At 35.6% G+C, this 17,457-nt stretch overlaps 2 protein-coding genes across 3 annotated transcripts in view; both read left to right on the top strand.

Moving 5' to 3' along the window:
- LOC138705227 (fap1 adhesin-like) overlaps positions 1 to 1,354 on the top strand; it is a 41,585-nt gene extending 40,231 nt beyond the window's left edge. Inside the window, exons 8-9 of the mRNA XM_069834036.1 lie at positions 390 to 518; positions 916 to 1,354. Coding sequence (XP_069690137.1) covers positions 390 to 412 — 23 coding nt within the window. The 3' untranslated portion in view covers positions 413 to 518; positions 916 to 1,354. The remainder of the gene's footprint in view (positions 1 to 389; positions 519 to 915) is intronic.
- Positions 1,355 to 6,468: 5,114 nt separating this feature from the next.
- The window catches only part of LOC138705226 (calphotin-like), a 61,294-nt gene continuing 50,305 nt past the window's right edge, over positions 6,469 to 17,457 (top strand). For both annotated transcript variants that reach the window (XR_011333667.1, XM_069834034.1), the window contains exons 1-6: positions 6,469 to 7,908; positions 8,204 to 8,305; positions 12,033 to 12,125; positions 12,327 to 12,431; positions 14,324 to 14,452; positions 16,843 to 16,929. Coding sequence is in view for 1 of the 2 variants with exons in the window: in XM_069834034.1 (XP_069690135.1) it covers positions 7,668 to 7,908; positions 8,204 to 8,305; positions 12,033 to 12,125; positions 12,327 to 12,431; positions 14,324 to 14,452; positions 16,843 to 16,929 (757 nt within the window). In the remaining variant the exon portion in view is untranslated. The remainder of the gene's footprint in view (positions 7,909 to 8,203; positions 8,306 to 12,032; positions 12,126 to 12,326; positions 12,432 to 14,323; positions 14,453 to 16,842; positions 16,930 to 17,457) is intronic.

Raw genomic sequence — 17,457 nt, 5'->3', positions numbered from 1 at the left:
GATAGCGAGTGGGCATCACCAACTAGATGTGGTCGACTTTATGTAACTTACATCTTAATCGTAGTGAATAGTAAAATTAATATAAATTTGCTATAACTTGTCTGTAATCTTAATTCAGCTGGAATTAATACTGTTATATTGTGTTCTGGTAAAATATTAGAGGAGGCACGGCCTCCCTTGCCTCCCCTGAAAATCTGCCGCTGGTTCAAACAGAATGAAACAAGCAAAAAGCTGCATCTCAACTGTGAACGGTTGCACGAAAATATAAATAGGATTGAAAGTGCTCAGTAACAGTAACTTCACACACAAAATCCTTAAGATGAAAGGAATGTAATCTTCCTTCGTCACTTTATCTTTTTATTTGGTAAGAAATATATTTTTTTTTCTAGGAAAATTTGCTACATCGCAGTGAATTCAGTAGCACTTGCCAACAGACGGAAACACTCTTCCATGCAGCACCCATGGCAGTCACCACGAGATTGCCCTTATACCCTGTCCCCGCGGTGCTCTGGCTTAAGGTGAAGTACGCTCTTGTAACGGCATTTCAAAGTACCCATTACTTAAACTGATTTATTATTAATTGAAGTATTAATATTAAAGTAGTTACTCTTAAGCCGTAAATGTAACAACATTATGCAAAATTATTTGTTGCAACTGGAAAGTGTAATGTAGACATTTCACAAAATGTGTGTTTGTAAATTTGTTTAAAAGGTGATAGTATCAAAATAATATAGTTATTTATACAATAAGTTGTGAAATGATATTGTTTTAAGCATGAGCAGTGAAGATTGTCTACCGAACTGAAGAGGAGGTGGGCAACACTACAAATGCTTAAAACGCTAGCTTCGCATGTGTTTCATACAAGATATGGAAAAAGTTAGTCATGATGAGTTGTTTCTTGGTAAAAAATTCCAGACGTAAACTATCCCCCCAATCGGATGTCCGGGTGGGGGATACTGAGGATATCATGGCGCAACCCAGCACAGGAGAAGAAAGAAGATCTGTTGCCAGGTAAGATAGAAAACTTGAAGGAAACAAGGAGAAGAAGCAGAGTGGATGTGATGGGAATATCAGAAGGGAGGTGGAAAAATAGTGGAGAGTTGATGAGTGATGAATAGGGCTGGAAGATGATGAAATATCATATTTTTTCTGAGATCACAGACAATGCAAGATACAATATAAACTCGTTTCAATTCAACATGAACCAATATAGTCCATGCCTACTTTTATTTTGGATTTATTTGCATTTTTTGTTCTTTATTGTTTACTGATCATTTTTTAGGAAATGTTCTGCTTTTTGCAGCATTATTGCCCTTTCCTTCTTTTGAACGGAATTTTTTATGGTGTAATCGTAGTCTACATTCCAGAACCTACTGCAGATTGCGTCTTGCAGGAATTTGTCTTACGGTTGTATGAACCTTAACTCCTGATCATGTGTGTAACATACTTGTCCCCCTTCAACACAACAGTACAAATACTGCAGCAGCAGTGCTCACAGTCAGCATATTGTACCGCATCTTACAAGTGAAGACAGTATTGATAGAGAAAGTGTTGCTTCTATAGCAGTTTCTCAAGGCTTGCTGTCTGATCCTCAAATTCATATATCAATAGTAACTTTTCAATTTTGGCAACAACAGTAATAACATGGTTAGAGAAATTCATTCAGCTGTCAAAAATATTAAAGGTTTCGAAGAACATTTGCAACAATGAATAGGAAAATTTGGACAAGAAGTAAGAGAGAAAATGAAAAAAAGTATTGAAAAATAGCATTGCATATCAGTCAATGTATAAAGTCGAGAAAGTTGTGCAGGTAAAAACACTGACTTTTGTGTTTTTGATGAAGATTTTTCACCAGCGGACCTTGGTCACTTCAAGTATGTGCCCATGACGTCAGTTTTCAATACACAGGAATGTCTTTCAAGACAACCGGCGATCCTTCAAACCTGAGAACCTACAAATCATTTTGATGTCATATTTTTACAATTTTAAGGCCATTTTGTAAGCCTGTGATTTTTAGGTCATCAACTTCCGAGCCCTAATTACAAATAATTGTAAAATATATACCCTCCACCACAATGCATCGACTTGTAAGCCAAGTAAATATTTATTTAGACTTAGCCACTGGCTACGTGTGGATTTTAAAATGTTGAATAACACATAGTAATGCGAACAAAGTGAAATGTTTGAGGAAAGCAAACTTAAAAGTGTGTAATTTAGTTATATGTTGTTCAGTGTTATATTGCGTTTGCACTCCTTAACAGGTTCGGTGGAGACCAACAGCCTAACTAACATCCGGAGGGCTGTTGAGACAGAGAACACCAAATACTGGCTTACGTTCATAAATGCAGGAGATGAAGACGACGCAGACAACATTCCACACTTGCAAGAGTTACCTTCTGTTCAACTATATCCACCTTAAACATTCAGTTACGGCTAATAATATCACGTTCAAGGGAAAATTTTAATATTTGTATTTCAAATTTGAAAGTCTTTGGTCACATGAGTAAACGAGGTAATGACGACATTATGTAATTGTAAGGAATAGTAAAGACAAAGAGGGGAAGGAACTGGCCATCCTACCCCATTATCTCCTGGCTTAGTTGCCTCATGAGAGGTACCTTATTGGTGTCACTTGTGAGTTCAGATCTGTCTTTTTCGGCAGTTGACTAAACAACAACAGTATTGACAATTTATACAGAGTGTTTTAAAAAACAGAACTTTCACTTCAAATTTTATTTTGCAAGACTTTTAGCAAGAAAAACTTAGGAAGCAAGTTATTTGTAGGGGTTTCAAGCTTTTACACATGCTGCAGGATGAGCTAAAAACAAAGTATCATGCAAAATGCAGAACACCTGGTCACCCTACTTTCCATGTACTTACTATCCTCCTTATATTGGTAATATGAACTTGTCCATAATTTTTTATGCATTCATTTACCCTCTTTGTCCTTCTTCTGTCTTCAGCGCCACACCTTCTTCCACCTTCATTGTGTAGATATTTCCACTTCTATTTTCTTATCACCCCTACCCTTCAAACAACAAAATCACATCAAAACCAGCTTCCCTTCTCACCATCTATCCAGATTGTTGCAGGTAGGAAATCCACAGTCATTGTGCAAAGTGGTTGGAGGAAGGTATATTGGTGTAAAATATGTTAAGTAAAAAGTACAGTGCATAAAATGTATTTAGTATGGATGGCAACATATTTTATTGCAAACTGTGTGACATTCAAGTTGCTGCTGAAAAGAAGTTCACTGTAGAGTAACACACAGAGACAAACATAAGTGAAATTTTCAAAATCAAAAGAACAGGGCCACCAAGAAGGGTCGGGGGGGAGTAAAAGGGGGCGAGTGTATATGGGCCCGTGAGCAATAAGGGCCCGTCAGATTAAGTGAGTCCGTTTACTTTTTATTATCATGAATAATTATTCGTAGATACATACGGGTACTATAAAATTTTGTAAGAACATTTGTTACATAAATTTGACATATTAACTCAATAATAGTAGAATTAATACCAATTATCACTTCATATGTAAATATTTGACTTTTATATAATAGAATATCAGTTTCCCGCATTAACGTTCACTGACACGAAAATTGACGGCCCCGGCATTTGCTTGAACTGTGTTCCCATCGCTTGTACCAAACACGTTCAATTATTTATTGGCTTGTTCTTTTTAATTACCAAACCCCCGCTGGCTCACCACAATATGCTAGTGGACTCTCCCAAACCAAAGTCGCAGGATACGTTTCTTTTTCAGTACATTGTATGTTTCGTGTCGCAACATTCGTCTTTTTGTTGTCGTTTGTCTAGTAAATTCTGTTCATTAGTGTTACCGGTTATAGTTAAACTGCACAATGGACAAGTACAGGCATAAGTCGGGAGCTGAGAAGCACAAGGAGAGACAGAAAAAATTGTAAGATATTAATATGGGTGCTAGACTGCGTGCAAAATATTATGAAGATATTAACAAAGAGATCAGTGACGGCTCGTGGGTATTGAATTAAGGGGGGGGCTGCATACAAAAATAACCAAGCAACTTACTTTATTTGAAGATTAGTTCCATGCGCCTTATCTTGTAAGTTGTGTTTAAATGAGACAGGCTCATGTTAGTAGATTTAGTGGCATTTAAAAGAATCCTGCGGACAATATTCCGACACACCGGCGACGCTGCTGTTGCGAGTGTCATTAAATAAACCATAATTTAATTTTTTATATGCAGATTTGAAATATCTAACTGGCGATGTTGTAGTTGGTTGTATAATATATAATACATGATACATCAATAAATGAAAAAAATAACTGAGCCAGAAATTGAATTCAGGATATTCAAGAGTACACACCAGGGCGCTTGCCTCATTTATTGTGATGTTGTTAGATGTTTCCGATTCCATTATGGTTTGAAAACATTCTAGCAATGGCGCCTTCTTCTCATGAACAACATTTACTGTTCTTATTTTAAATCCATCTTGTTGCCCCAGCTCATGGAATTGTCTTTGAAACACATTAATCTAATACAGACTGTGTGGATAACGAGAGAAGAAAGGGATACTGGATAAATTAGCAAAAAATATGCGAGCCTTTGTATTTTGTTTAGCGGCTCTTTCCATTATGATATTCAACTGATGGGCACTTAATTTCACATTTCTCCTGAATTGTTAAGGTACTGAACTGAATAGACTGTAAATATTGTTCAGAATTAAACATTGGTGCACTTGTTATACTAACAACATTAAAGAAAATGTATTTAAAACTGCGTGCTACTGACAAACTGCTGCAAATTTTGCAGCGCCTGGAAACTCTGGATTCATGGCAAGGGGCAGCAGGGGGAGGAGTAAAACTAACGCGCAAAGCATCCGACACGAGACTGGCAGCTCCAGGGGAGGAAGTGGCTTCACCCTATAGTCCTTGTCTCTGGTTTCGCTCTGGCAGCACCAGGGGAGGAAGTGACTTCACTAATGATTGCGTGCATGTCATTAATAGCGAAATTTTTTAAAACATTCGAGCCGCTAAATAGAGACCGTATAATAAATGTATTACACAACATAAAACGGGACAAGAGCCACAAATGTCTGGGGGTGCTGCAGCTCTGCAGCCCCTCTTCGAAAGCCTCCCCTGAAAGAGATCATGATGAGCCGAAATATTTAAAATCAATTCACGCCTCTAATTTAGGGCCAACCTATGAAACCTTTGAATCTCCTAAATAGTCTGAGGGAATTAAAACTGGACAAATTATTTCCAAATATTTGTATAGCCATTAGAATATTCTCTACAATTCCTGTGACAGTTGCTGATGCTGAAAGATCCTTCAGCAAAATGGAGAAAATAAAATATGTATTCAGATAAACAGTGTGTCAAGAATGACTGAGTAACCTTGGCCTCCTTAGTCTGGAGAGCAATCTTGCTAGGTCTTTAAATTTTGATGATATAATTGATGATTTTGCATCAATGAAGTCAAGGAGAGTTGTCTGTTGATGTTGGACTGCAAGTTAGAAATTACAGGTATTCAAGAATAATGTTTTATGAATATAATATATACAATGTGAAGTTTTGCTAAAACTTTTTAACGTAATAAAAGTGTATATTTTTAAATTCATATCTGTGTATGGGGTATCTTTTATTTATTTTGCAAATAATTATTATGGTTAGAATAACTGGTAACTTGTAATTGTTACTTTTTTCAACGGGGTCCAGTTCAGTATTGTATAGGGGCCCATTAATTCTGTAGGCGGCCCTGCAAAAGAAGATGCAATAGTTGACCCTAATTGAGAATATTACATTGTAATAATTTCATTTTTAAATTTATTACTTCATATTTCAATTGACTAATTCTCATTCTCTCTTGATATTCTTTCCTCCTCATGTCCATTTCTGCCATTATATTTCTCATTCTTTCGTTATGTTCCAATTCCTTCATTTCCATTTCTTTTTTCATGTTTGCTATTCTTTCCAAGTGTTCTTTCTCCTGCTGCACCAGCAGTTCTTCAGATCTCTTTTGAGCCATGTGCTGAATTGCGATCCTGCATTCATCATCCTGAAACAAAGAAATGTAAAATAGGACTCATTTCTGCTCTGAATAAGTATCACCTGTCAGTTCTTGTTATATTGTCTTCATATGCGTATACATATATGTATATGTATGTTTGGATGTAGGGTTGCCATTCGTCCGGCAAAAGGAGGACATGTCCTCTTTTTTAATCATTTTATCCTGTCCGGCAGGTGTTTTAAAAAAATTTGAAATGTCTGGCATTTCCCATTTCAACTAGAATTAATATGAATATTAAATAATGTGCGATATTTTGCATAGAATAATGCACAAATGGTGAAAATCTATGAAAGAATTTAACTGTTTTGAATAGTTGGAGCTGGAGCACATAAAAAAAACATAAAATATGATGAGCTATTTGACACTGCATTGAATTCTTGCACTTTAAAAATGTCACTATTCATGATTCTAAGCTAATTTATCAATTTTATTCTGCAGTATACAAATATATGCCAATCAAGTTAATTTGGACAAAGATTTAAGTTTAGATAAACAATAGTGCAAATTCTTCAATTCCAATAGTTCTGCGAGCATTGAAACTTTCTCAAAACTCTTAAAAATATGTCAATTCTATTTATTTATCCCAAGTCACAATGGAAGTGTTGAGAGAGTATTTTCCCTAATACCTGCTCAATGGACAAAAGAACGAAATCACATGCTAACGGAGACAGTCAGAGGTATCATCATGGTGAAATATAATTTCAAGGAGATGTCCTGTGAACAGTTCCATAGTTATTTGGTACAAAATATAAGTTTGTCTCTTCAGGCTCTTGTGCACAAAATGGGCTCCATCGATACGTAGGGTACAGATGTAATACTGATCCAGCAAGTAGTGAGAAAACTGACTAAAGTGAGCCATTGTTTTTATCTTTAATTTTGTTCATACCAATTTTTGAAAAGTCCTCCTTTTTTTCAGCAATGTCCTCTTATTTTAGATTCCATGTCCTCCTATAGAATTTTTTCTCATGGTAACCCTAGTATGGATGTCAGTTTCCTATAATGATAAATACACTAAGCAATATGGGCCAATAGTCTGTCATCACCTTAAATTTTATGAGTTAAATTGATGTTCATTTACATGACATGAATATCAACATGGCAGCCACCAGACTGATTAGTTGTGACTCACTGTGAAATAGTTACCTGAAAAAACTGTCTTCTCTTATTACACTTTCGTTTCCTACCTGTCGGAGGTCTATTTTCATCAACAGGTTTGTGTGACGTGAAAGAACCCAATATGAGCAAATGCTGGGTAACTTTCGGTGCTGGACCCCGGACTCATTTCACTGGCATTATCACTATCTCATTCAGATCCTAAATAACCTAGATAAAAGCTTCGTAAAATGACCTACTAAAAAAAAATAAATCTTAAATCTTGAAGACTAACTTTCCTGGTGTCATGTTCGATAAGTATCTTAGTTGGTCTTGTAACATTGATGATCTTTAGACTCAATAAGGGGGGCAAAGGCTAATTGGGATTTCCCGATTCTGATCGGGTCAAAAACCCTGATGGAATTGATATTTAACCCCTGTGGTGAATTTCGGTGAAGTCCGGAGGGCCTAGTTAGCCAAATCCACTCTCCTCACCTCCACGCTGGGGCCCCCTGGGATCTTTCGAGATGCGAAAGAGAGAGTGGTGTGCGGATAGCAATGGGAGGCTACCGCATTTATATATATCCCAAAGTAATTTTCCTTTGTATGCCATGTTGAGTTCGGCCCGGGTAAAAAATTCCGGACGTAAACTCTCCCCCCAATCGGATGTCCGGGTGGGGGATACCTGGGACGAGCACATCATGGTAGAAGAAACTGAAGAGAAGAAAAGAAGATTGAAGAGAGCAACGCGGGATCATCAGTTACCAGGTAAGTTAGAAAACATGAAGGAAGCAATGAGATGAAACAGAGTGGATGTGATGGGAATATCAGAAGTGAGGTGGGAAAATAGTGGTGAGTTGATGATTGATAATAGGGCTCGGAAGTTGATGACATCATATTTTTCTTAGAATCACAGACAATGCGGGATACAGTATATACTCGTTTCACTTCAACACGAACCAATAAATGTAGCCTACTTTTATTTTGCGTTTATTTGCATTTTTTGGTCTTTTGTTGCTCACTAGTCATTTTATAGAAAATGTTATATTTTTTGTTGCTGTAGAAGATACATCATCACCACCACCGAAGAAAACAAGAAAAGGACGAAAAACGATGGCGAGATGGAAGAAATTTTGTTCCCGGTTCTTTTGCTGTTGTTGGAGGAGTAAGTAATAGTGATGTATATAGCATGTCTTTTTTAAGTATGTAGTGATGAATAGAGCTGGAACAATTCCCTCCTAAACAAGCTAGCAGGACAACCATGTCATTAAATTTGAATAATATGTGCTAGTGCTTACTTATTCCATCTTAATAATACTGCAAGGCACGTCAGAAATGTAACTTCACTCACTAACTACAAAACTGTTCACCTAAGTAGACACTATAATACTGTTATACTTGTTTACGAAGAAATTGTTTCATCTCTACTTATTAAATTAGAGGCGAAAATAGAGTTAAAAATGACATACTATAACTGTAGTCCAATGTAAACTGCAAAGTGTGATACCTGGAAATCGTTCTTCCTCTTGACTGGCAGGAGCCCACAGGGATCAGTTCACGACCCTCTATTACTTTCAATCTATATAAATGACATGTCGGGAATCTTTAAAGAACTGCCGATACCATCTCTATGCAGATGACCTTCAAGTAGTACATAAAATTCTACACTGACAAAATAAATGACTTAATAACTAAAATTAATGATTATCTTGACACGGAAATTCCGACTTAAACTAAATCCAGAAAAATCACAGTCAATAATTATTTTGAGTCATTCACGTTTGTTAAACAGTATTACCTTACCAAATTAGTCTCAGATTAAAATATACGGCACCGAAATTCCATTCAATGAATCAGTAAAGAACCCAGGTGTTTATATGGACAAGAGTTTAAATTGGAACATTCAGTGTGCAGAAACTTGTAAACTTCTCACTGTTCCACTCGTTTAGTCAATTGAAGAACTTTGTTTCCTTTTCCCTGAAAAAGATATTAGTGCAAACACTCGTGATGCCCCACTTTGATTACTGTGATATTCTGTTTACTGACTGCAACGTGTTCATAATATGTGCGTCCGTTTCGTCTGCAATATTTGCTGGTCTGATCACGTAACACCATCCCTCGAAATGTTGTCTTGGCTCAGACTAGAAGATTGTAGGAAAATCCACTGTCTTCTCCTCCTCTTTCACATATTGCTTTTCTCCACTCCCGTCTAACTTGCGTCTCGTTTTCAAAATTTATCCACCCACCATAATCTAGACACACGATCACCACACTCCCCAGTATTTTCCATTCCTTCCCATCTAACATTCTCATATTCATCTTCTTTCACTGTGTCTGTTCCTCAACTTTGGAATTCCCTACCGAGTAATGTCAGAGACTGTCAGACATCAAACCAATTTAAGAATAAACTAAGGAAATATTTTTCAAACAATTCTCGTTAACAAATATAACTGTGACAAGTTTTTCAATGTTTAGTGGTTATATATATAATAAATTAACATTTAAGTTATCTCATTATTATTATATTATTATTATTATTATTATTATTATTATTATTATTATTATTATCATTATCATTACTATTTCATAGCTATGTTTATTAACTAACATTACTTATCTAACTTTTGTTATTTACATTTACTTTCATTATTCACTTTCATGTTATTTTACGGTCTAGATATTAATGTAGTAATTATGTAACCAATTGTATTCAATTAGAATTAGAATCTGGCTGGGCGTAAGAGAAGGCTCCAAAAAAATGTAACGATCGATCCCCAATTTAGTGAATGGAAGGGCTCTCCCTTATGCTTCCTGTATTCTTCTTGTTCTCCTTGTCCTTCCGTTGCCCTTGTGTCTTAATCTTGATCTCATTGGATTCCCCTGGTTCCCATAGTATTCCTCTTATTCTCTTCGCATTTGCTATGCTGTCCTTTAATGCCTTTTATTCTCCTTATATTTCTCTCGTTGCCATTGTATTCCCTAAGTAACGCTTGTATGCGCTTTGTTATTGTTGTTTTCCGCTTCCTTGTTCCCCTTGAATTTTTCTTATTCTCCTTGTATTTCCTTTCCTACTAATATTCTTCTCGTCTTCTCCTTTCTCACGTCTTCCTCTTTTTTCCTCAGCTTATATCGTTATCGTTTCAATCCACTTGTTCTCCTTGCATTTCCTCTATTCTACTTACAATAACAATTATATTCACCTTGTTTCTCCACGTATTTGCCTTGATTTCCTCGTCTTCAGCTACTTCTGCTTGCATTCACTGTTCTGTCGTTTTAATTTAATTTGTTAATATTGTATTCCTCTTGTAGTCCTTGTATTCTAATTGTTCTCTTTGTATTCCTCTTATTCCCCTTGTTCTCGTTCTATTAATCTTATTCTCCTTGAAGCTCATGTTCTCACTGCCTGAACTTATCCTCCTCGTATTCTTTTCCTCCATGTCTTTAACTTTCCTCTTCATTTTCGCCTCGTTATTACCCTTGTTATCCTTGATTCCCTCCCATTTGTTCTCCTTATATTTACCTTGTGCGCATTGCAGCATTTCTGTTGTTGTTCTACTGTTTTCCTTGTTCTTCTTGTTTTCCCCTTTCTTTCATTGCGCTTCTCTTGTTCTCCTTGCATTCCCTTTGTTCTCCTTATATTCCCCTGTTCCCTTCGTATTCCGTTGTTCTCCTATATTTCCCTTCTTCCATTTCACTTTTCCTCTTTGAATGTCCAATGTCTCTTGAATTTCCCTTGTTCTCTTTGTATACCCCGTTTTCTCCATGTATTGCTCTTTTTCTATTTGCAATTCACCTTGTTCTCCTTGTATTCCACAAGTTTCCTTTGTTTTCAACTTGTTCTTCTTGTACTCCTGCATTTTAAAATGCTAAATTAGAACATAGTAATGCGAACCAATTAAAATGTTTGATGAAAGCAATTTAGTTATGTTGTTATATTGAGTTTGTACTGCTTGACAAGTTCGGTGGACACAACGAGCGAGATTGACATCAGTACCGCTCTACTGACGCAGAAAACCAGCTTAGATGCAAGTGATACAGATAATATTTCGAATAATGGTGAAGAGTTACGCTCTGTTCACAGTGACTATAGTAAGTCAACCATATACAGTGTTACGGCTAATAGTAGTACAATCAGGGCAAAACTTTAAGATTTTGATTTCAAATTTGCAAGTCATTAAACCAAAATACCGGTATGCTCCCCCACATTTTCTAAGTAAATTCAAATGAAAATGAAGTACATGGAAAGAAGAGAAAATGAGCCTGTCATGAGGATGGAAGAGAGTTCGAGCCTTATTGGAATATTTATTTTTCTTGAACAACGTGGAATAATAGAATTTTATTACTGCTCAGTTCGTCATCATCATCATCATCATTGGCATTACGGCCCTTGTAGTTTAGCCTTAGCCTCCCTACTGCTCAGTTCGTATGGGTTATTATTAGGCTCAACCTTGAAGTAAAGTTACAAGGGTTAGCTTTAGAAAATTCAGTTGCGTCTTTTCGACTCTGTCGGATATATACATATACAGTATATAAAATGTCAGAAGGAAGTGAAATTGGGAGAGGAGTACGTCGAGAATGCCCTTCATCACCTACCCTGTTCAACACGCCAACAACCATAAGAAATTGGAAATAAATCAGGCACTCATAAATTGCATTAGCTTTTGTTTTGGTTTACAACCCCGAACTTGTGGCATATATTTCCTGGGGGAGCACTTATCGAAAAGTGAAATCATAGTAAATCTTAAAAACCTTACGAAAAAAAAAAAAAAAAAAAAAGGAATTCATTTTCGGATTCAGTGCGCACCAAACCATAAGGGACACATTGTTTGAAGTTGTTGTTCAGTGTAATCAGTGTGATAACGATTTTAATTCAGAATAATATTGCTTTTTAGCTCGATCCAGAAAATCAGGGACGTCGAGCCATAGCAGCAAATCTGAAATAATCCTGAAAGTCACAGAGGCTAGCTCCTCGACTTCTTCACAAGGTACAGTAATTGTTTACATCAGTAGCATGTAGTAATTTTTGAAAGTAGGAAGCAGTAGCTAAATACAACCCATATAGAAGAAATGCATTTTCGGATTCAGGGCACACCAAGCCATTGTTTTAAGTCAGAGCAAAATTCTTGTTGTTAAGTGTAATCAGTGTGATAACGACGATTTTAATTCAGAATATTATTGCTTTCTAGCTGTACCCGGACCATCAGGGATTCAGCAGCCGCGATCGCCGAGCCTAAGCATCAAATCAGGAATAATCAAGATCACAGAGGGTAACTCATCCACTTCCTCTGAAGGTACAGTAATTGTTTACATCAGTAGTGTGTAGTAAATTTTGAATGTAGGAAGCAGTAGCTAAATACAACCCATATAGAAGAAATGCTGGATCTCTTTGGCGCTTGTTCCTGCGGTCATTTAGCTGACGTCACCTTCATTTCATTCAGACACTAGACAATAATAGCAGTTGATAAAGCATCGTAAAATAACCCATTAGAGAAGTTTACTAGCACATGGGTTCAAGAATGAAAAAATTGGTCATTATTATTGATTTACTGCATTTGTCAGAAGACTTCAATATTCTACTAGTGTATAATATTGACGGTTTCTGATAACACTGTAGGAGGAAGATGACTGTTCGTACAACAAAAATGCACTACAGTACAGTGCATCACATAAGTATATTGGAATTTTAGTAAAGGGTTTAGGTACAGCTTACAGCAGTAAAATTTTTGGAAATATTCAACATTTTTTTCGTCCATTACTGTATCTTGCAGAATAATGAAAATTGGTATGTGTAAAACACTGTCTTTCACAGGTTAATCAAGCAGTAAAACAGAAAAAGTTAATTACAATAATTGCGTAAAAATACCTTTTCCAAAGCCCCCTTAACACTTACCATATTGTTACAAAATATCTGTAGATGCAGTAACTAATGTTTGTGTCATTATGACATGATCTTTAAATAACTTGAAAATGATTTGAGATATCTCTAAACGGATTGCGACATTGATTTTTTTAAGAAAATTACACATGATTTTGAGTACCTACATGACCCCCTTTCCTTTTAAAATTTCAAAGTTGCATCCAAAATGGCGGTTTTTGAGATAGCTGAGGGCTAGAATTGAATGTGTCACTGGTAGAATATTTGGTCTTACAAATACTGGTAACACCTATAGTAATGGAAAATCAAACATATGGAAGATATTTGTATGGTTCCAGACTTTTGATTCATCCTGTATTTTTAAAGTGATTAAGAAGAGATTCATTTGGGATAGGATTTGTAACAAGATTTTCTTTTATCTCCGAGTTTATTTTCTTTAAAATTTTTAAAGTTTTGAGTTTTGGTAATGATACATCTTTTCTAATCTTGAAACAAAATCATTCCATTTCTCTCTTTGCCACTCCCTTTTTTCTCCATTTTGCAATTGTCCGCTTTCTTTTATATTCTATTTCATCTTCAAGTTTTTTTCATTGTAAAAATCATCCCATTTAATATACCTCTTTTTCTCTTCTGTTTAGAATTTTTAGGCCATTTTGTAGCATAGGCCTACGAGTAGCTTCTAGCCACATAACTTATCCTTTTCAGTTGAAAATTTGAGAACTGTAACATACAACACTCACTTACAGCACTCTGATAATTGCTGGTACACACAAGCACACAACATTTGGGAGCCTTCTGTAACTAAACGAATATGGATAAATTAATTTCATTTTTTAAATAAAAGTCTAAACTTCCTTTATTTCAGTTTGTTGAATTAATTTTTCCTTGAAGTTATACCTATATTAGAAGTAACCGTCACTGCGTGCTTCACCTTTTGATTCCTTTTTACTTTTATGATTCAGTTATTGTTAACAGTTTGGTGATGTACATGTTGTCATACTACAGTCCATCCAAGTGGTTATGTCGGTCGTCAAAAGGGGGAAATCACATGAAAGTTACTTACTTAAGGAAGCCCTTTTCCTCAAAGTATTTTAAACAGTTATATAATACTACATAGACTTTCAATTCCGTACAGCAAATATTTGCAGAGAAGAGCCTAACAGCCACTAGCCATTATAGAGAGGAGTGGGACAAACCGGGATGCGACATAACCATTCAGCCGGACAGTACCTACGAGTATTTATCCTTTTCATAGATAGCAATCACTGTGTTACAAAGATTTCAACCCAGAAATACACTGCCTTTTAGCAGAAGATGAAACACGTGCTGATGAACTCACAAGAATGATGATGATGATAGAAGGCGACACTTCAAGTAGCGGCAGTGACACCCCATCCGTGGAAAGAGTGAGGCTAAATGTGAGGAAGCTTAAGGAAGGTACAGTAACTGTTTACATTCTTAAGTAGCTGTGCTTTCAGGGTATGCACAAGTTCAAGAGATTTGAATGATTACTGGTGCAAGCATGCCTCGGTAATTAGAAATAAGAGATTGCAAAGGTTTGGGCACCTTAAAAAATGGAAAGGGAGGGACAGCCAAAGAGAATATTAAATTTAAAAGTGAAAGGAAGACGACCATTAATTTAACATTTTAACACGAAATTCTTTATCTTTTTAATAAGACAGTAAACATAATCATATCATAGTATTAAATCGTTTCTTATCACAGTGTGCAGTCAGTCAAAACAGGAATAGAATATCGAAGGCTCATTTTGAGTTGATTTAACTCAAAATTTAAAGCTCTGAGAAACCTGCATTTTTAAGCTTTATGTTGTGAAAAGGGGGGCTAAAAGGGTTTGAACCCACTCTGAACTTTTTGAAAAAAAAAAATGACTTACAGTATTTAGATTTGAATATTTTTTTTAGCCACAATTTTTTTTCTATTTCTAATTTTTCACTGTCTGAGTAACAAAATCTACATCAGTATAAGGCACAGTCTTCCTACCCCTTCTTCAATATAATCTCTGTGCTAGGTGCTGCGACACATACGAATTATAACAATGCTATCTTTTTATACAGGGAGACCTACTGCCTCCTACCAACCCTGTAATAAACTGAAGCTGACACAATATGAAACTGAAAAGGTTGTTTTGACAGTTCTGTAGTGCAGATGTTAAATATTGTGCACTGTCGATTTTATTATACTGAATTTAGGAGTGATATTCACCAGTTTGTTGGCGTTATGACATAATTGTGAAACATTCGTTTAACGTTTTGTGCATTTGATAGTTCATATTTTTAATGTAAACTTCACATTATCGTTCTGGGTTCTTTGATCATCTAAGCAGGACGAATAGAAGAAATAGTGTACACACTTCTATGCTTTCCCTTTGTCGGTGGCAGACCTGACAATGAGTGGCGCTTTGATCACTAGGCTCCATCTGTTGTCTGAAGTCGGACACCTCGAAAATATATTTCTCGCGCGTTTAGTGATGAAACTTGCTAGAGGTTGATAATATCCTTTGTTGTTGAGAGTTGTGTAGATGTCTTTAATTTGTTGTGCTTTGAATTAACCAGTGACAAAAGAATATTGTGGGTGGTTTAAAAATTAATTACAAAATTTCCGTACTGTTTTGTTCTGGGTTATAGATAGGAATACAGTGGAAATAGTGTAACAAGACATTTCTTTTCATCTCCCGAAGAAAGAGATGAGTTTGGAAAGTGGGCCAGAGAGGAAAGATAGGCGACTTTCAGTAAATAACCAATAAGACTGTTTTAATAAAAAAAAAGTCATAAGACAGAAATACTGCAAGTGCGTTGAAAATTACAACCAAGAGTTGTATTATGTATTATGGAATCCTGGGAAACGAGAATGCGGATGCTTTAGCAAAGAAGGGCAGCACTGCTACTTACAGACCTGTTACTAAATCTACGTATTACTCTGTGAAGAGATTTATTAAATCTACATACTTAGACTTCAACAAACAAAATTTGATAACTCAATCCCAAGGGAAAAAATGGAACTCTCTGCATCAAAATCCACAGTTAATTCCCGATTTACCACGAAAATCGTCTGTAGCTGCATTTAGATTGGCAACAGGCCATGATTGTTTGGCCAAGCACCTGCATAGAATTGGAATATATCAGTCCCCTAACTGCCCATTGTGCAACTCAAACCAAGAAATGGATTCGGAACATCTCAAAATCTGTGCTTCAGTGGCTGGCCATGATAATATCTTTGAAAAATATTGGAGTGCATGTGGTCAAATGACTTTATTGTCAAACGCCTGGCATTAGAAAACAACAACATTTGAATTTGTTATTTTTGTAATTTGTAGTAATGGTTCACTTACCGCTTGCATATTCATTGAATGTAACTTCTAGCCTTATATTATTTTGTATTTATTATTTAATATGTTCGCATTATTTTACTCAACTTTTGCTTGTATGACTATGTAAATTTTTTATTAGTGTTCTATAAATGTTAATCTGTAAAATTGCATCAGCTTCTTTTTTTTCTGGCTAAGTGGAAGAGAAGGTCTGATGGCCTTAACTTCGCCAGAATAAATAAATATTGTTATTATTATTATTATTATTATTATTATTATTATTTATTATTATTATTATTTTTTTTTTTTTTTTTTTCTTTAAGGCTATATGTGTGTTAAAAGTACACACTTCAGCTTTTGATTCATTTCAAACTTCACTTTTATGATTTACTTATTGTTAATAGTTTGATGATGTACATATTGTCTACTTACTTAATATGCAACCTATTTATTCTAACAGTTTATTACGACGATTTGAATTCAGAATTATATTGCATTTTAGATGGACATGGAGAGAGCGACGCCCACACAAGTGAATATAGATCACCGAGCCTCATCACGTTGTGGAGTTGTTACATGCTTCCTGAAGGTATAGTAATTGTTTACATCCTGAAGTGGTGGTCGAAGGAATGAATATGTGTACAATTAAATAATAAAATAGGAAAATAAAATAATTAGATACTTAGAGTACTGACATTCTACTGAAGATATCATTGTCCTCTGTACCAAAGCGTGCAGGATAATTTTCTCTTTATCCTTAGACTTCTTGCATATATAAGGAATTTCCCGCCATCGAGTGCAGTTCAGAGAAATATTTTACGTGTTGACAAACAAATGGAAATATAAAAATTGGAAATTTATCTTTTGAAGAGGTGGAAAAATTCAAATACCTGGGAGCAACAGTAACAAATATAAATGATACTTGGGAGGAAATTAAGCACAGAATAAATATAGGAAATGCCTGTTATTATTCGGTTGAGAAGCTTTTATCATCCAGTCTGCTGTCAAAAAATCTGAAAGTTAGAATTTATAAAACAGTTATATTATCGGTTGTTCTTTATGGTTGTGAAACTTGGATTCTCACTTTGAGAGAGGAACTAGGTTAAAGGTGTTTGAG

Source organism: Periplaneta americana, chromosome 8, assembly GCF_040183065.1.
Source record: "Periplaneta americana isolate PAMFEO1 chromosome 8, P.americana_PAMFEO1_priV1, whole genome shotgun sequence".
NCBI lineage: Eukaryota > Metazoa > Arthropoda > Insecta > Blattodea > Blattidae > Periplaneta > Periplaneta americana.
This window is presented reverse-complemented; position numbering and strand designations above follow the sequence as displayed.